This window comes from Populus nigra, chromosome 5, assembly GCF_951802175.1.
Source record: "Populus nigra chromosome 5, ddPopNigr1.1, whole genome shotgun sequence".
In the NCBI taxonomy this organism is placed as follows: domain Eukaryota; kingdom Viridiplantae; phylum Streptophyta; class Magnoliopsida; order Malpighiales; family Salicaceae; genus Populus; species Populus nigra.
In genome coordinates, this window is record NC_084856.1 from 12542200 (window position 1) to 12562730 (window position 20531).

The 20531-nt window shown below is 30.8% G+C and overlaps 1 protein-coding gene and 1 pseudogene across 1 annotated transcript; one reads left to right on the top strand and one right to left on the bottom strand.

The window, feature by feature from the left end:
- The first annotated feature begins 11333 nt into the window (after window positions 1–11333).
- Window positions 11334–12808, top strand: LOC133693615 (protein RER1A-like). The gene is made up of 4 exons (XM_062114859.1): window positions 11334–11834; window positions 12040–12220; window positions 12326–12391; window positions 12489–12808. Exons 1-3 carry the CDS (start codon window positions 11458–11460, stop codon window positions 12380–12382), a joined length of 615 nt encoding a protein of 204 aa, XP_061970843.1. The 5' UTR covers window positions 11334–11457; the 3' UTR covers window positions 12383–12391; window positions 12489–12808.
- A 1336-nt stretch (window positions 12809–14144) lies between these two features.
- On the bottom strand, window positions 14145–15715 carry LOC133693407 (UPF0481 protein At3g47200-like; annotated as a pseudogene).
- Between the last annotated feature and the right edge of the window lie 4816 nt (window positions 15716–20531).

The window sequence follows — 20531 nt, forward strand, 5'->3', positions numbered from 1 at the left end:
TGCACCATTAACCTCTTAGAATGAGTTATTTGTGTAAGCATCTATCCTATTAATTTATGAGACAAGGTTCCAGGTATGCATCAACAACTTGTAATGTGAGACAAGGTTCCGGGTATGCATCATACTGACAACTTGTAATACAAGGATTTAGGTGTGTGCTTGCACTGATAACTTGTTAAACAAAGAATTAAGGATGGTGGTAGTATATGGGGTATGTCTTCAAACTTGTTACACATATGCTTTGAGATTGTTTAACATGAAAAGAATCAGTGTGCTTTCCCATTTAGGTTAGCCAACTGTTTCCTCTTTTTTTTTTTTCCATCCTAGCCCTCCTCCTTCACTTTCTTTGTGGGTTTGATTGGATCAAGGTTGTTGGGCTTAGTGGGGCTATTTTTTTTCTTTATCTTTCTTTTTATTTCTTCCTCTCTCTTATTAAGCTCCATTGTTTGAGTTGAGACTGAATTAAAGAGTTATTGAAGAATTAGTGATTGACATAGAAAAAATAAATTTTTTTTGGCACATGTATGACATATGTCGGCGAGTGAACAAGCCTGCCAATTTCTAGCTACGTGTGCAGTAATTTTTAGCCTTTGATGACAGTCTTTCTTGGTGGACTTGGTTTCGTCTTGACAAGGGGAATCCTCCTATATAATACGTGTTTATGAGAAATCTTCAACAACTATTTTTTTTTCTAATGTTTTCTCCCTTGTTTTCCACACATTTTCTTCTTTTTTTCTCCTTATTTTCTAAGAATTAGTGATTGATATAGAAAAAATAAAAAAACATTTTTGGGCACATATATTACATATGTTGGTAAGTGAACAGGCCTGTCAATTTCTAGCTATGTGTGTAATAACTTTTGGCCTTTGATGAAGTCTTTCTTAGTGGATTTAATTTCATCTTGACAAGGGAAATCCTCCTATGCAGTACATATCTATGACAATCTTTTTCCTTTACCCCCTTCTTTTCTTTTCCTTTTCATTTATGAGCCTAATTGATATTTTATTTTCTTTTCCCTTTTTTTCTTCTCTCATTCGGACTTGGTCAAGCCCTTTCTCTCTCTCTCTCTTTCTTTATTTTTTTTCTTCTTCCTTCGCCTCTTCTTGTGCCTGGCTGGGCTTATTTATCCTGCCTTATTAATTTTCCCATCTAGTTTTTGAAACTATGTGAAGTTTCAAAAACTTTACTTTTTACTTGTAGGGGCATTTTGATTCGGAAATGGGAGGTGGAGTTAGGATAAATTATGAGAGTACGAATCAAAATCATATAATGTCAATAATTGAAAGAAGACAATGAACTTTTTAGGCGAGTTATCCTGAGAGGAGTAAGCATGCTTGTGTCCGAGTCAAATAAAGATTCTTCATAAAATATAGCTAAAGAGAGCTCACATAGTGTGTTTTGGCATTTAAGCTCCATTAGAGACTGTTTAGTATTTAGGTGAAGAAAAAGTTCCCTAGAGACCATTTTCATGGTGGAGAATGCCTTGTTATTGGGCAAAGTTATGTTGTGGTAAATGTTATGCTATCACACATAGAAGTGCTTTTTATTATATTTGGGCTATGTTATTTCTTGGTGACTTCACTGTGTTGGGGATAAGTGTTGTTTTGAGCCCGACGAGAAAAACTCCTACATAGGTAGAGAATCTTATGGAGAAAATACCACAATGAATTTTTTAGGAAGATTATTATATGGAATTATAGAGATTTTATATGAAGATTTCATTTGGATACATGTGTATTTTGTATATATAATAATAAAGATGAGCAATCTTATGGATAACAACATAACAAAGAATCACAAAGAAAATACCAATTTCGTGAAATAAAAGTTTAAAATACATTTTAAGTAATCTAAATGCTATAAGGAAAGGAAAGATTGACATTAAAATGATCAGAGGCCATTTTAAGGATTTTTTTTCTCTAGGGTTAAAAGTAGACCTAATTCTACTAGTAAGGTCTCTTTATTTATAAATATTCATTTCTTTGCAATCTTATACATCTTTACTTAGTATTGGTTGATTGATCTATCATGACTTCTTACATATAAGGAAAGTAAAGGTACATTCCATAAACATTATTTGATTTCATCTCACCATAGTCATTCACATTTCAGTAAGGAATCTCAGGGCTAAGTATATGGTAGTAATAAAAGTATTTATTTAATAGAGAAAAGGTCTCTCAAAGATAGTGTTTTAAGATAGTTTTATCTTTATCACCATAAAGGTTTGTGAGAATATGCAACATTTGGGATAGTTATCAATAGTTACTGATATATTTATGATTTCCTCAACTAGCACATTATTATTTTCTATCCCTATCAGAGGATTTTTTACTATAGTCAATTTGAAAGGGTATATACTTGTGCCATCATTTATCTAGAGAGGATGTTGATAGCGCTCTCATCATCTATGATTACCCTGTGTACCTTATGGTTGGATATGATAATGATGATTACTATGACATCCTCATAAGGGAATGTTATCCCCCTTCATCTTTAGAGATTAAGATGATATAGTTATGCCACGAATTTGGGAGTCATAAGGCAACCAAAACTTGTTTTGCGTATGCTTTTTTAGCCCGACTATAGTCATTCTAAACAAAAAAAGTTTTCAAGGATCACTTTAATTTTAGGAAAAAGTTTTAGAGGCACACCGGTCTCTTTTTTTTTTTCTTCTTCAAGTTGTGACTTATTCTCGATGAATTGTTGAAGGTAACCTTTAACAATCACTTTTTCTATTTCCTTTTTAGCATGTAACAATACTCAATATCATGACCCTTATCTTTATATATATAAAAAAAGATAGTACTTATTAAGGTTGTATGCGTTGGTGTCATTTTTCATTGGAGGTACTATAGAAATTTTTGTTTATTAATGACAGTGAATACCTCATTTTAGGTAGGATTCAATGGTGTAGTCTTGAGCTCGAAAACCACCAACAAACTACAAATGAAGCTTTTTTGTTTTTTTTTTTTGCTACTTTTAGGATATTATAAGTAGATATCAACGATGCTTAAGAGGCTTTTCTTTTTGTATTTAGAACTGAGGATATCCTTGTCTTGCCACACAAGCTTTCTTTATATAATTATGGTTTTTTTACTAATTGCCTAAATTTAAGGAGAGTTTAATCTAAAAGTGTATAGTCATTTCCATAAACTATATTTTCATAAACTCCATTAACTAAGGTTTTAGTGGCAATAAGTTCAAATAAACCTTCCCTTTAAGCGCCCCCTTGTAAAATCTCTTCATACACGTTTTAAAGCTTTTGTTTTCTAATTGTGTAATGGTGAAGAGCTTAGTCCAGCTTTTTTTAGCTATTATGCTTGTGCTGAAGTGAAAAATGAGTTTAAAGAAAAGATCACTAAGGTTAAGAATATAATTGAGCTTTCGGCTAAGATACCATACATGTGTAGACTTGCAAAAAGTTATTGAAAGAATTTTACATATAACATCACTACCTTATATCACCAATTCTAGGTTATTTCATACATTTTATACTTGTTCCTTAGGTTTGTAAGTCCAATATAATTATGTAAATTTATCTTTATGGATATATAATCCTTAGATAAATTGGTATCCAACACTCATTTGTAAAGTGGAGAACCACCCACCTAGTGGGGGCTGTATTCATTCTTTAAAGCTTACATGATAATAGATCTAACCACATGCCATGGCTTTTTTTGCTTAGGACTGCCCAAGTTAGATTCTCATAAAGTGATGTTGATGACCACTCTTATTTGTCACTAAATGATGTTCCATTTTTTATTTTTATTTTTATTTTTTACTTTAAGAGTTTGTATCTATAGTAACTAGTTTGAGAACATTCACCATAGCAGTCATAGCCTTCTATAGGTTAAGTTGGAGTATGATGATGCTCTGGCTTACTCTATTGTACATCATTTTATTCTATTTCTTTTAAAAATTAAAGTTGTCTATATACTGAAGGTGGTGAAACTAGTGATTGCGCCAATCTCCAAGGGAGAGGCAAGGTTCTAAACAACTATTGTATGGATAGAACAACCTCTATGCGGACCTTTATTTATTGGGCTATTTGTTAGAGATCTAAAGGGGGTGATTAACGTGTGGTGAAGAGGTCATTACTCTCATGTGCCCTAGCATTTTTAAGTTTCCAGTCATGATTTTTTTTTAAAATATGAATACATAAGAAGAGGAGGGAACAAACTGGCTTTTATTCTGTTTATACAAATATCACCGCTAATAAAGTTGAAAAAACTTTGAAAGGATTTGGGAATTTTCTCTATTTTCTCCCATGTTTTATGAACCTTCTTTCCTTTATTTTTTCTCTATTTTCTTGCTATGCTTATTGGGCATGTTGGACTTGATTGGATACTTCCTCTTTATCTCATTTTATTTTCTTGTTCTTCTTCTCTTCTTTTCTTCTTATCTTTTTACTTTTCTTTTCTTGGTCTGACTAGGTTTTTCTTTCTCCCCCCCTCTCTTTTTTTAATCTTTTCCTCCTTTCTTTTTTTTCCTCCTAAAAGCCTAGTTGGGCCTTTCTTCATTTTTTTTTTGTCTCACCTCATTCCTTCTCTTTTGATTTTCTCTTCACCTATCTTTATTTTCTCTCCTACTTTCCATATGGCTTAAGTGGGCCTCCTTTTTTTTTTTTATCTCTTCTTCCCTTTCTTTTTTAGCTGTTTTAGCTTGTTATTGGCTCATTACCTATTATGTGACTTTTATGAGTTTTACTTTGTTACACAATGAATATGTCTTTAATCAGGTTTAATGACACTTATTCCATATAGTATTTATTATGACAAGAAAAGCAATGTGATTTCAATTTTAGACAATCTAAATATATTAGTAAAATGGATGCCTAAAGCTAAGAGCAATTGTCCATGTGCCAGGAAAACCTACGTGGACTTTTACCTTGCTATTTGATTGCTACTTCCCGAGTAGATTAATTGCTTGATTGCATAGATTTCTAGCATTGTTTGTTTATTACTTAACAATATTTGACTATCATTTTCCAAGCAAATTAGTTACTTGATCGCAAAGGATTGGGGATGTTGATATAATCAGTTTGTTCTCTCTACCTCTTCTATACTAATCAATTCTTAAAGAGGGAATTTCTCCACTATATCAGTTGGACACATGAAAACAATTTAGAGATTTATAGCTAGAAAAATAAAGAAGAAGAAGAAGAAGAAGGATTCTCACATGAGTTTACAAACCAATTTAACCAATCATGCATACAAAATGAGATTTGCAAGCAAGAATACTAGGATGCATCATGAATTAGTCTCAAGGGTGAAAAAGATCAAACGAATTGCCTACCTATTTCAAAGCTATTCATTTTATTTTGAGCTCTTCTACACTAACTAATACAAGAAAGGATTTATGCGAGAGACAAAATTTAGGAAGATTTTGAGCTCTCAGAACATTAATGGAAGTCTAATTCCTTATGTGAGAATAACCCGATAAAGATTTGCAAGGCTCGGAGGTAAACCAACTAAAAGTTATATTTGTTATCATAAATCTATGTGTTTGATCAAAATCTTCCGTATCATTTAATAATGATTTACAAACAAATGTTTTTCTTTTTTCTTTTTCCATTTTCCTAGTTTAAATTTAATGGAAACTTTTCTAGCTGTTATATGCAATTTTGTCTATATAAAAAGGCAATTGCATCCTTATCATTCATTTGGATGGAGGTAAAACATTAATTCTAAATGTTAAAAAATATGATAAGAATTTTTTAAAAAATTTACAATTGAAACTTCAAGAAAGAAAATGGATTCGCCTGAATTCTTGGAGAGTGAATTAAAATTAACCTTAATGAAAACAAGAATAAATTTGGAAGGATAAAATCCTAAATGCTCTTTAAGATTGTATTAAGGTACAAAAAGCACAACATCATGTTATCTATCTTTAATTTACTATTAAAATTAATTCATGATCCGTATATTTATTATTATTATCATCATCATCATCATTATTATTGCAAAAGTAACTTAACCCTCATCTTTTCATTCAAATCTAATTATTGTTATCACCATAATTTTAACGAACTATTTTAAATAATAACTAGATAATTAGCTCGTACAACGTTGCAGGTTAGATAAAAAAAAATTGAACATAAAAAGTGAACGTCTAAGTATTTCTAATGTGTTTTCCAATAGCAATAAAAATTTTAACAATTAACTCAAAATCGGTTTAGTTATTCAACCTTAAAACCTCATAATCTAAATTTATAGTTAGGGTCTCAAATTAAATCATGTGTGGGTCAGTTAATGTGACCTAATTGATCTAACGGGTCTAAAAACAATTTAGATAATTAATAAAAACATGGTTTGATTTAAAATATATTTCAAGATTTTTTTTAATACTGAGAAAAGAACAAATTGAATCGATCTAGGTCGACCTGTCAAACTTGCCACACGGGTCATGAACTCAAGTGAATTTAATAATTTTATTTTTTTAAAACTATTTTTTTTATCTAATTGCATAATAACAAATATAGATGATAATAGTAAAATAACTCATTTAAATTAAAAAAAAATTACAATTGATTGTAATTTTTTTTCTAATATTACAAAAAGATTTTCATTATCTTATTTGAAAACAAAGTAAAAATTAATTGGAATTTAATAAAATAATATCTAAAATACATTCTTCATGAAATTAAGAATTCTAAAAAATAATAAATAATATATTCTAGATTAATTAGTCTTTAAGAAATTACTTTTTGGGAAAAACAATTAAAAAATATCCTTATAAAAAAAAGCTTAGGTCCACGTGTGTGGGTTTCTCTAATTATTTGTTTTGCCTACTTAAAAACAGGACGATGCATTCACCCTTGTTTTGAAAAAAATAATCAAATATAGCATCATCTACTAGTGAAAAATTAGCCACCTTAGGTGGGAGTAAAGATGAGTTGCTAACTTCTAGGCATTACCCAACCCATTTCACTTACTTTTTGAACTTAAACCATAAAAGAAATACCTTAACTATCTTAATAAATCTATTTTTTTAATCTTAAATTAACATTTGATTTGTTTAAAAATAAAAAATCAACTTAAATTTAAAAATAAAAAATCAACCCAAGTTAAAAAAATTTCTTGAGACTTGATCTATTTTTTTTTTTTTGCAATATAAAGAAGAAGAAAAACCTAAATAGAACTCCTCTCACTAAATGAAACACATTAACACGATGAATGACTAGTTTTGCCACCGTAAACAAGCTATTCGTCAACTCTCTCTATCTCCCTCCTTCATCATAATCTAGGAACTCACACTCCTCTTTGAAATTCAAGGACTAAATTGTAAATAGTTTAATTTCCAAACTAAAGGGACCAAAAAGAAAATCTGACAAATTCTCAAGGCATAAAGGTACTGACATGTTTTTTTTTTTTAAGACCTTCCATCTTTTTCGTATTGTAATTTTGGTGTCCATTTTTTTAATCTTTCTCAAACAATAAAATTAGATTTTTTTTCATGAAATTAATAACAAACCTAATGGTGGAAGGTTTTTTTTAAATCGAGATAGTCATATAAAAAATAGATCGAAACAAATTATCAACCTAAAATTCAATCAATACAACATGGAAGGATCAAATTCAAAAGAAAAAAAAACTTGATGCTCAAAGGGGAAAAAAAATAAGGACTAGAGTTGAAATTATATTTTTTTTAAATAAAAAGCTTGCCATTTTTTCTCTGTTTTAATTTTGGTTCCCTCTTTTTAATTTCTTTCAAAAAATAAAATCAAATTATTTTTCATGAAATCAAGTTCCAACTTGATGTCGGGATGCCTTTTCAAGACCCTGATAATTACATAAAAAATAAAAACAAATAAACTACCAACCCCAAATCAAAATAAATACATCATTGAATAATAAAATTGAAACGAACAAAAAATTGATAATAAAAAAATAAAAATAAAAAATAATAATAAATGAACACCACGTGAATCCATAATAAATCACCGCACATGATAAGCTTATCTCTTTATGTTTTCGTTAATAATTATTATAATTTTTAATACCTAGTTAGAAATCAAGATATCATCAAGTTTCCTGTTATAAAAATTGTAAATAAACTTCACACTATTATTTATATTTTATTTAATAAGACCTCTTAAGATAACATTGTCATTAATTGATGGCTTACATGTACATTATCTTCATAAGAAAATAATACACTAAATATTTATTTTAAAAGGGTGGAAGTAATTATTTATATCATTAATGTTTAAGTTTAATATGTAAATACTTTTTTTTTATTTGAGGGATATATTTGAGTTAATCGACATTAAGCCCTTTTATATATAAAAAAACCTCCCTATAGTACATTAAAAGGAAATTTACTTACATATTTTGCATTACTCGTGATAAAAAATAGTCCTTCTATTTAACTCTACTAACTTTAGTTTTAACTAGATACTTGATCCATAGTTTGCAATGAGTTATATATATTTTTTTCAAATAAAAAATTATATATTCAACATGTTTTTGTAGTTGAAAAACTTTAAGTGAAAATAAACAAATATATGCATCCATGTAATCAAATAAATTAAGAACTATATATGTTAATAAATGAAGAAAAACCCATAAGTGATAACTAAAAAAAAAAACTTAAAAAATAGATATAGATCAAAATATTTAATTTTACAGGTCGGGACATGTACCTAGTTATGTTTGCTAAATTTGTTTATTAAAATAGTCTTTTTGTTCAAGCAAATGATTATAGAAAAAGAGACACAAATTAAATTGATTAAATAAAATAAAAAGAGGAAAAACACTATGAAAAGTTGTATATATTAAAAATATTATTTAAAAATAATTTTCTTTTTATTTTCAATATTATTTAGAATCAACAATATTAGGACAGTAGCCTCCCTAAGCTAGCCTTCTCCTTCTTACTAATTCCTTTTTTTGGTCACAACCACCAGAAGAAGAATTAAAATTGAAAAGAAAAAAGAATCAAATCTAACAAAAAAAAAAGTAAAAGTAATTGTTTGTGTTTTTTTTTGTTTTGCAGGTGATGATATGTGACATTGCCAATATAGAATTGAAGAGGGAAAAAAGATCTACCCAATCCACTCGTTTTTGCTTCATCGACAATGGCGCGTGAGACCCACACACCATCATTGTTCCTACAATTCTAGAGGCTTCCCAGCACCGTTTTGAATTCTTGCAACTTCCCCATATTATTTAATGAATTTCAAGATGTTTATTTTGCAGATATTTTATGCGTGTTTCATTTTTAAATTTTGAGTTGGTACTATATATATACATATAGTTGTGGGGTGTGTGATTAAAACATAGTAAAAAAGAAGAATGTATGTGTGTTTTCTTTTTATTATTTTGTGTTAATAAATGATGAAAAAATAAAAAACATAAAAAGATAAAAAGATAATAATTTAATTAACTCAAATGTATTAATTGCATGTGACCAGATTCTAAAAACTTTTCATGCATACTTTCTAAGAAAACAAAAAATATTTTTATCATGTTTTAAAAATATAAAATAGATATCATACCTCTTTTAGTAACATGTATTTTGTACTTTAGTCCTTTGTCTTGCAATTCGACCCTCACTCCTAAAAAATATTCAATTGAGCTGGAATTTGGCTTAAAAAGACTCAATTATACAAAATAAAAATTTAAGGACCAAATTGAATTTTTTAAAAATAAACTATTGAAATCCATAGTGAAATAAGAAAGGATGAACAATAATGAATAGGGAAAATTGCTACATGAAAACCTCTAGCTCTTTTAGTTTTAACTACTAGCTATTTGAAGTGGGTCTATCACATGTTAGATATTTATTTTATATAAAAAAAATTATACATACTAGTTTTTTTGAGATATTTTTGTGCATACAAAAGATTTAAGTGTAAACTGAAAAGCTCAAACTTACATGTAATCAAATAAATCGAGAACTATGTGTGTTAATAAACAGAAAAAAGTTATTAAGGATAACTAAAAATAAAATTAGACAAATCAAGAGACAAGTACAAATCAAGATATTTAATCTTGCAAGATAGGACATTAAATTGATTCGATATTAAAAATAGACATACATTAAATTGATTAAATAAAATAAAAGTGAAAAAAAATATTATGCAAGACTGCACATATTAAAAATATTATTTATTTTCATAAATAAAATTCTTATATAATAAAGATAAAAAAATTATAGATGATCCAGAATAATCTTTTCAAAAAGTAAATATGCAAAACACCATAAAAAAACAATCTTTATCTGAAAAAGGGTTAAATAAGCAAAAAACAAATCATAGATGACTGATGTATTTGAAAAATAAATTTAAAATTACTTTAAAAAAGATATATTAAAAAAGTTATCAGTTAACAAAAAGCAATATATAAAAAAATTAATAGTCTAGGTGCAACGACTTAACTCGTCAAACCTATGATCCGGAGCATTAACTCAACTGAGTTCAATAATGTTTTCCCCTTAAATTTATACTCAACCTAAAAAAAATAAAAAAAAAACTAAAAAAACTTAGACATGCAGGCCCATGGCCCAACTTGTATGTGTCATTACGATGAAGAGCTCAAGAGTGTTAGTGGGCCTTTAAGCTTATATCCATGAGCTTTTTTTTTAGAAAAAAAATTGTAGGGGATTGTCTATCCTTAATTTTTTTTAAAAAAAATAAATAGATGACGTGTCGTTTGTAAACTCAAATTTCAGCCACTATTGTGGTAGTTGAAAAATCAGGGTAAGAACTCTTTTGGCCAAAAAACACAATTTTTAAACTATTTCAACCCAAAAACACCTCACCAACACCTTTATAACACTATAAAATTATTTCATCAACTCCAAATACGTGAAAACTAGTCCTAAAACCCGAAATCAAATCGAGTTAGTTATAGCTTTCTCAACTTAGATATGTTTTTTCATACAACTTCGAGTTTCTAAACAACCACTACGAAGCCCTTCTCATCTTATATAACGACGACTCTCTCATTACTAGAATCCGACAACCCCTCTTTCTCTTCTATTTTTATTTAGAAATTAAAAAATAATATAAATAAATTTATGTACCAACAGTGATTGTTTAAAATTTAAAGAGATTTAGATTGTATAAATTACCTTATATTTAAAAATTGAAAATCTAAGTATATTTTTCATGCAATTTATAACAATTCACCATCTTTTTGGTTTGGACTATTTCATTTTAATTTCATCATTAACTAAAAACTAAAAAATAATTGGTTTTCAATCAGATGATCCAAAATAAAAATGAAAGATCAAATTAAATTATTAAAAAATAAATAGAAAATCCACGGTGTCAAGTGAAGGGCGTAAACAATGCCCCTGTAGTATTCTATAATAATAATAATTCAAGAAATTTATCCAGAGATAGAGATATTAACCCACAAAAACTCTCCCCGAAGTCCGAAATCAGAGGCGCTCAAGGACTGAAGTTATAAAAACCCAGAACCCCAACAGTAAACCAGGAAAAAAGCAGAAATGGAAACCGGTCAGCCAAGCGGGACTCTCTCAGGAGACGATCTTTCCTCTCTGTCATCAACCCCGGCAACGACCATCTCACGGTGGTCCTTCGCTGTCTCACGGCGGTACCAACACTTTCTTGACAAAACGGTCCCTCACATCCTCTACCGTTGGATCTCCTGCTTAGTCGTAGTATTGATTTATGCAATCCGCGTCTACCTTGTTCAAGGCTTCTACATAGTCACATACGGTCTTGGTATTTACTTGCTTAATCTCTTGATTGGATTTTTGTCCCCCCAAATTGACCCTGAGATCCATGACGGCCCCACTCTTCCTACTCGCGGATCCGATGAGTTTCGTCCTTTCGTTCGCCGGTTGCCCGAATTCAAGTTCTGGTAAGGCAGCATCCAATTCGTTATTTTGTTTTGACTTTTTCATTTTGATCGTTTCTAGGGTTTCTTGATTTGTAGTGAAATTGCTTTTTTTTTTAATGAGAAATTTTAAATAATTGGATAATTTATTTTTTTGGGTAGTGTTTAACGAAAGCGGAAGGTTCACGTGGGATGGAATTACTGAATTTGATTGGAATTATGAATGTAGGTATTCAATTACGAAGGCGTGTTGTATTGCCTTTGTAATGACATTTTTCTTCGTGTTTGATGTGCCGGTGTTTTGGCCGATATTACTTATTTACTGGGTCATGCTATTCCTTCTTACTATGAGGAGACAGATTTCCCATATGATCAAGTATAGATATGTTCCATTCTCTACTGGTAAACAGGTATCATTGTACCTGACATCCTGTTTTATTTTTTTATTTTTTTTTATTTTTTTTGCGGCAGTGATTGTTTGGTTTTAATTCTGGTTATTTGCTCTTGTTTATCAGCGATATGATGGAAAGAAGGGACCTTCCACCGAAACTGCTGATCTATCTAAGGAATGAATTTAATAGGTAGTCTGAAACTAATGTGTGCATGTTTGTTATTTGTTTTGTTAAAGTTGTTTGAGTACACGCAGTCTGATTGCTTTTGGCTATATTATGTTGACAGGCTGAGCGTTTTGAAGGCTATGGTGGTTGTAGAATTGTTTTGAAGACCAATTTTGGTTCATTCAATGATTGTTTCTTCGTACTAAGATTCCCCATATATTACTCAGCTAGCTTGGCCTGTGGAAAGCCAAGTGGTTCACGATGCTTTTTCACAAGGATTACTTTTGTATAGAAGTGGGCATGCCGCATTTCTTTTGCTAAATTATAACTTTACTGACTTGTAGTCTACTGAGGGACATGTGAGTCGGTGCATTAGGATTATGCTTAGTCTAGTTATAAATTGTTCGTTTCTCATCAATGGAAAATGCCATTTTTCACCCAGTGATGCCTTTTTACCTGAGATAATTGCTATTTTTCATGTTCTTCTGAATCATACCTTTCTATACTAATGATGCTGCAAGGGTGCATGTTTATACTAGTTTCAATGGACCTTGTAAAATCCTTGTATTGGGATTGGAGTTGATGCTGTCAGTGGTTTGAACATGCACAAAGTTCTGAGTTTTGGCAGTTGGTTTCCACGATCAGGTACTTTTAGAGAAGCTTGCTCGAATGTAACCTGTGTACTTGCTGGTCAGTGGCGATGCAGATTGAGAACATTGTATAACATATTGCTAAAGAATAATGCTAATTTATCATGGAAGTGTCGGAGTGAATAGCACTTGGCTGGAGACATGGCATGGCTTGAATTGAGCACAACTTTGTGATATCATTTGTGCTATTTGTGATCAAACATTTGTGACAAATATAGCCTTTTTCGTTGCAAAATAGACGTTAAAGCGAGAATAGACAAGATTGTTAGGCTGCCTATTTTACTTGGTACTCTGACTAATCATCTAATGTAAGTGTTGGTGCAGATGTAGTTCTCTCAATGGATACAACTTCATTACAAGCACAGTAACCGATTACCAGAAATAACATACCCTAATTCATTCTCATCAGGGTGTTGCAAGGAGTTCATTTTAGACAACAGGGGTTCTACAAACTCCACGGTTTGAGCATTAGCAGTTTATATTTTCCTTTTTTCGGTATGATGTGCTTAATTGACTTTTACACGTACTGGTCTCATGATATCAAACACAAACATTAGTATCCTGCTTGATCTGCGCATCCTTCATCAAAGCACCACTTGCCATTTGAAATCATAGGACCAAGGAAATGGTGGTGATGTTATTTGGAGCAATCATTGACGTTTTTCATTGAAATATAGCATAAAGCACGTTTGTCCTTGGCCATTGTTAGATTTGGGTTTTTGAAGTTTTTCATTAGTGCTCGCATTACAATTCTGCAGAAATATAGCATTCAATTAATATACCGAGTTGAAGGCTTTTACGCAATGAGGAATCGTACTTTTGAAGTTGAACGCTTCTGTGATAACCTCCCAACAAGCATCCAGAGATATGACGGAAGTGCATTACCAATTTACCGTCGTGTAGGTGGGAGCCTAAATCTTTCCCATGAGTTGTGGATTTCATCGGATTGTCTTCTGGACATGATGCTTGAGAGTAAATCTGTCAGTCAAGCTTGGGGGGGTTAAGTTATTGTACAGAAAACCCCTTTACCTTGTCTGAAAACCTTGATTCAGATTAATTCAACTCAACAAAAATAATAATAATAAAAAGAATCAAGAAATCATCATTAAAATCATGATATTGGTCTGTTATAAGCATAAACTCCGTAGATCTGTGCCAAGTAGTAACAGCACGACAGCAGCAAACAATGAGACGATCGCCCAGGGATTACTGAAATAATTATGTTTCAGACTTGCTCGCCTAGTGTTCCACTTGTGGTTGTAATATTGGTTTACATCCTCGGACAATCGGGAGAGGTAACTGTCATTTATGTCGGAAACCACCTCTTGACAGAGTTGGTTGAAGAGGTCTGCAACATCAGCGTCACTGCCAAGCCAATGCTCAATTAAAGAGGTACGCTATATCCTCAGGGGAGCTAATCAAGTTGTCCATGAAGATCACATACGAGGTAATTTCATTGCCCCAGTCAATGTGGCACTGCTCTAATGCAACAAGATTGAGGAAAAGTGATTTAGTACCATCATGAATCAAGAGACGAGGAACTGGGAGAACCCCTTTCTTAAATTTTATATCCCAGAATCGATCAGTCTTCCGTTTCCTGAGCTTGATACCAGCCTCTTTTATCTCTGTGACAAAATGGATTAATTGCTGGCGTCGCTTATCAGCAACACGATTAGCTTTTGACCACCGCCTGATCCAATTTCTGGGCACAGGTTTAGGCCCTGTTCGCAACAGACTTCTCCGAAAAACATCAAGCCAGTGCAGGCCTCCTTGATCAGACAAGGGGTCAAAAGTAGTGGCATGTCCCAGAGAGGACTCCAACTGTTCCTTTCACTTTCAGTCAGCGGCACATCTGTTGGCATCAATAGATCGAAGAATATGAGTGCGCGATGGGCTTCTAATCCTTTCTGATCAGGATTATTAAACTTAAGTCCCAGTAGTCGATCAAGTACGAAGAGTGGAAGCTGGTTCTCTAGCATTATCATGTCTATTTGAATAGAATACATCGAACCACGCATTGCAAAAACAGGATCATTTCTAGGATAGCCAAGTTTCTTGAATCCCTCAGCAACACCTCGAAACAGTTCAAGCACAAAGCAACCATCGAGAACCATCATTTCCACAAATTCATTGCTGCTGAGAATGATTGGCCCTTCATAGCATGACCGAGCTTTCTCTTCAAGCTGTCTAATTGAATCAAGATAGAGCTATATATCCTGAATAGTACGCTCGAGGATATGATGAAGGGCACGCCATTTATGTCGATCCATTTAGCATAGGCGTTTCTTGCCATGGTGGTAAGGCACCAAGGAGACGATCTGGGGGGCATGAGCCTTCTCATCGCCCTCTCGTAGGTAGTGGGGGACTCGGTAGATGGACACCTTTGACCCATGAACCTGCCGCGTCATCTTGTCTAAACAACAAAAGTACAATGACAGCTATATACTATTTGTAAGGGAAAAAAATGGAGTTCGGTAAATAGTATTTTACTAGACATACGCATAATGCAAGCATGCTGTTCAAATAAATATAAAAAATCAACAATTCAAGTAATATCCTTAAGTTAGTTTTATTTTAATTAAACCAAAAATAATAATAATAATAAACCGACAATTTTTTTTCCATAAAAATAACCACTAACTTTTTTAAAAAATATTTGAAAATATAAAATTAAATAAAAAATGGACAAAAAAACCCAAATCGAGTCAACCCAAGATAGCGTGATAAACATGTAACCTAGATAATAAAGGGCTAACCAACCTAAATTAATCTATAAAACCTGTGGCCCATGCTATTAGATCAGGATAACCCAATAGAAAAAAAATTCAAGAAAAAACAAAGCCAATTTTTTTTACATAATAATGTCGAACCATAAAATCACAAAAAAAAAACAAAAAACAAAAAATGTTGACCCGAGTTAACTTTACAAACTTGTAACTGGGGTCATTAGACTAGAAGCACCATACATGGAAAAACCGTGAAAAAAAATCCCCAACAAATAAAATGTTGAAGAATAAAATTGGAAAAAATAATTATACAAAATGATACAAAAAAAATAGTAATTAAAAGAATAGGAAAAAAATTGAAATAAAAATAAATTATAGGGAACCAAAAAAAATTTCAATTGAAGGGTAAAATCGAAAAGAGAAAAAACTTTAACAAAAAGACAAAAACAGTCAAAAGAATGAGAATCAAACTTTTACAAAAAATAACACACCATAAATTTGGATTGAGAAATAAATTTGAAAATCAATAAAAATTGCACAAAAGAGCTAAGAAAAAAAATCAGAATTGAAAGAAGAAGAACAAAAATAGAAAAAACAACATATGAAAAATTGAGGTTGAAGAATGAAACTGAAAGAAAAATGAAAACTTTACAAAAGAGTAAGAAAAAAAAATAAAAATCAAAAGAATAAAAATTAAATTCAAAGACAAAATAAATTGAGAGGCAACTCTGAAAATTTAGAGAACTAGAGCAAACATCGATGAGGAGAGATAAAAAAAAAAAAAGAGCTCCCGACATTAAACTAGAGTTTTGTTTAAAACACGAGCTAAACAAACACGAAAGAGTTGTTAAGAGGATTTGAATGTAGCTTTAAAAGCCATTGTTTGGCCACCAGGTAATGCCGCAAGAGCTACTTGAAACCACAACAATCTTTCATGTGCTAATGTGTGTGGCACGTGTAAACCATTTTGTTTTAAACTCATTAAATATTAAAGTATAAATCTACCCCTAACTTTACCTAACAAAGAAAATGACATAAATAACCTTTAACCAAAGGTTTTTTTTTTTTTACCTTAAGTGCATTCTTGTAACTTTGTCATATATATTTTTTAATATATTAAACATTAAAGTATAAATATATCCCTGACCACACCTAACAATAACAAAAAAACCTAAGGTTATAATAACAAAATGTTCATGATCAAAGCTTTTTTGGTTTTTTTACTTTTAAGGACATTCTAGTAACTTAATTGTGAATTTAAAGTTAATCGTGCATTTGAAGTTGAAAATGCCAAAATGCCCTTATATTCCATGCTTCTTTTTTGTTCTAAGAGTATTTTTATATTTTTATTGTTCAAAGAATAATAAAATACTCAAAATACCCTAATTAATCGAGCTAAATTTTTCTATTATAAAACAAAATAGTAATCCACAATAAATATAAATCTGGTGGTATCGTAAATAACATTGTTCTTACCCCCTTCCTTTCCTTGCTTTGGCTAGACATTTGTATAGCCTATATATATAGACGCTTGGAAGAACAACAATTTTACGTGGAATATTGTACTATGATCAAAATCTTGCATAACAAATGAGGAGCTGCTTGCACGTAGAGGAGAGGCTGAGGAGCTCTAATGGATCAGAGCACACCAAAAAAAGTATCACCAGCGGTTCCTGAAGCTGCGAGGAAAGAAGTGTCTCATCCTATTTCCTCTGTGTTCAAGCCATCGTAGTCTAATTTAAGTTTGATTTCTGAAGAGTTCATTTTTATTTTTATTTTTATTTTTATTATTACAAAACTCCCCACCTTGGTCTTTAAGCCCTTTAGAGCTAATTCATATTTCGACTAGCTTGAGTAAATATCCACTTTAGCTTGAACTCTCATAATATATAGCCAAAACTCTCCACCTTCATCTTCGAGCCTTTTAGAGATAATTCATGCTTCTGCTGGTTGTAGAAATTGGGTTTAAACAATGCTTGAACATAAGTGATTTTATCAACATATCAGCTGATTTGTCCAACATATACTTATATTCTTCATAATAGTATCACCCAAAGTACGTAGTGATATCTTGAATAAAATGGTATTTGATATTACTGTGCTTTGTCCTCTCATGGAACATGGAAGTATCATAATTCACAAGTATCACATGTTAATTGTAATTGACCTCACAAAATAAACCCCTGAGCAAAATAGCTTTTTTCCTGCTCCGTGTTTAAGAGTGTGGTTGTGGTTGCTTTTGAAAATATTTTTCATTCGAAAATGTATTAAAATAATATTTTTTTTTATTTTTTTTTAATTTTTTTTAACATCAACACATTAAAATGATCTAAAAACACCAAAAAAATATTAATTTCAAGTAAAGAAAAAAATAAAAAATTTTAATTTTTTTAAAAAACGCTGTTGAAACGCAAAAGCAAACAGGAGTAATTTTTATTTTTATAGTAGTCAAAGCTATAATAGATTGTAAAGTGGCTTTCAAACCAGTAGTACAACTATTAATGTTGAATACATACCTTATGATATATCTTTTATGATCAAAATCTCTAGCATAATTAGAGTCAACATAAGCAACAATATTACAATTAGTTTATCTTTCATTTACCAAGCAAGTATCTAATACGATAAGATCAATTTCATAGTTTTTACCACAATTATTTTAATCATAAAAATATCAAATTTTTTATACTATTTGCGGGGAGATTGTTTAAGTTTATACAAGGATTTTTTTAGTAAGAATGTATAACATTCCTTACCATTAACCATAAAACCCTCCAACTATCTCATATAGATATATCTCTTCCTCTAATTCTCCATGTTAGAATATAGTATTGATATCAAGTTGCTCTGACTTCAAGTCTTGAATAGAAACCAAAGACAATATAATTCTAATTTGAGAGCTTTTTAATGTCGTGCTTTCATGTAGATGGTGGAAAGTCTATTAGAATTATATTAGAATTCTAAGATATAGCCTAGTAGCCTTTCATATTGCAATTAAAACTCGTATAGAAACCAAATGCTATATTTTATCAGGAGTTTGAAACATATTCGAGGCTTTTTTCATGGGCTCAAAGTTGAAACCGAAGTGATTTTTTTTCATTGGCTCAAGGTCAAAACCTCCATAGTTTTTTTTTTTTCATGGGATTAACAAAACCTAAGTGATCTTTTGCACTAGCTCAAGGTCCAAACCTACACGATATTTTTTATGGGTTAAGATTGAAACCTAAACACAAGAGCTCGCATAAAAGCTCACAACCGAATACCCAAGTGCTTATTACCACTTACAAGATTTTTCACTCACAAATAATGAAAACATCACTCACTGAAAAGAGTAGATTGCAATGTTAAAGTCTAAGTATTTATAAAGAAGTAATACAACTCTTTTAGGTGAAGTAAAATGAGCAATCAATATAGAAAAGAGAATAATCAAATAGTAAGCTCAAAGCAAATAGTAAGAATATAATTCTCAAGATAGTAATCATTATATTCAATGGTTATAGCAAGTTGCTAGGATGAAATGTAAGGTTTATTTTTAGAAGAATATGACTAACTTTCCATTTAAGAGATAGTGAAAATGGGCTGAAAATACTGAATTATGATAGGTCTGATATACTGGAAAACTCAAGTCAGGTGATGTAAAAAATATATCAAGTTAGAGCAAGGGCAGCGACATGGAGTGTTTAGCAACGTTGTTGTTGTTTTTTTTTTTTGTTTTTTTTGTCTGTCTTGGATGACAGAGATGGTAAGGTCATTTTAAATTCAAATTGTAGTGTAAAGACAAGATAATTCATATTTTAATGCAAGGACAAGCTAAGTATATCTTGTACACACTTACATATGAGCAAGGGGTTGACTACATACTAGAGAAAAAGTCATCTAGTTTACAAATTATGTAAGGATTTGTGTTTAACATGGTTGTCTAGTTTGTTAGTTGTCTTTAGAATTTATATATGGTACGAGTGGTTGGTTTATAATATATATTTCATTTGATTTACCATATGTTTTAAGATCTAAGTCTGGTATGATCATCTCGTCTGTTAAAGATCTTAGACATTGAAGTGGGAACAAAACGTTTGAAGTTATTTTGGCTAACTTTTAAGGGAGTTTCTCGGGCATGAGAAGTTTGTTTCACGAGTAAAATTAATCTTTAAAAATATTTAAGTTACAAAAAATATAACACCTAAAATTAATTTTGAAGCAAAAGATTCGATCAATCAATGTGATTTCAAGTTTCACGCAACTTTTAAAAAATATTAAATAAATGGCAATGAACATATATCCATGCAAACTAAAAAAAAAGTAACAAATTAATGGTTTGATTCATCAAAACTAGAAGCAATGAAAACCTTTGGACCAACAAAGAACTATCCCCAGTCAAATAGTAACGCACCTATTACTTCTAGATGTATAGTATTTGCCATTATAATTAGGTTTTGATTTTCTTCTGAAACTTCTATGCTCGAGCTAGCTCTAAAAGAAATGGTTGATAAATTGGTGGGAAATGTTCTGAAATGCATAAATGCAACAATGTTTCATTTGAGACATTGCTTTCTGGAAATATATGACTAATTAAGAGGAAGCAATATTAACATATGAGTATTATCGATGGACTTTCCAAGAGAAGTAACATTTATTTTAAAGTTGCAATATATTCCTCATTTTAGTTGTTGCTTTTGACCATTAAAAGAAGCTAAATAGTCTTAAACAAAATATCATAGAGCTCCACAATACTAAAAAAAAAAAAACAATGTTCATTGTAAAAATAAGTTGGTTTTTATTTTTTATATC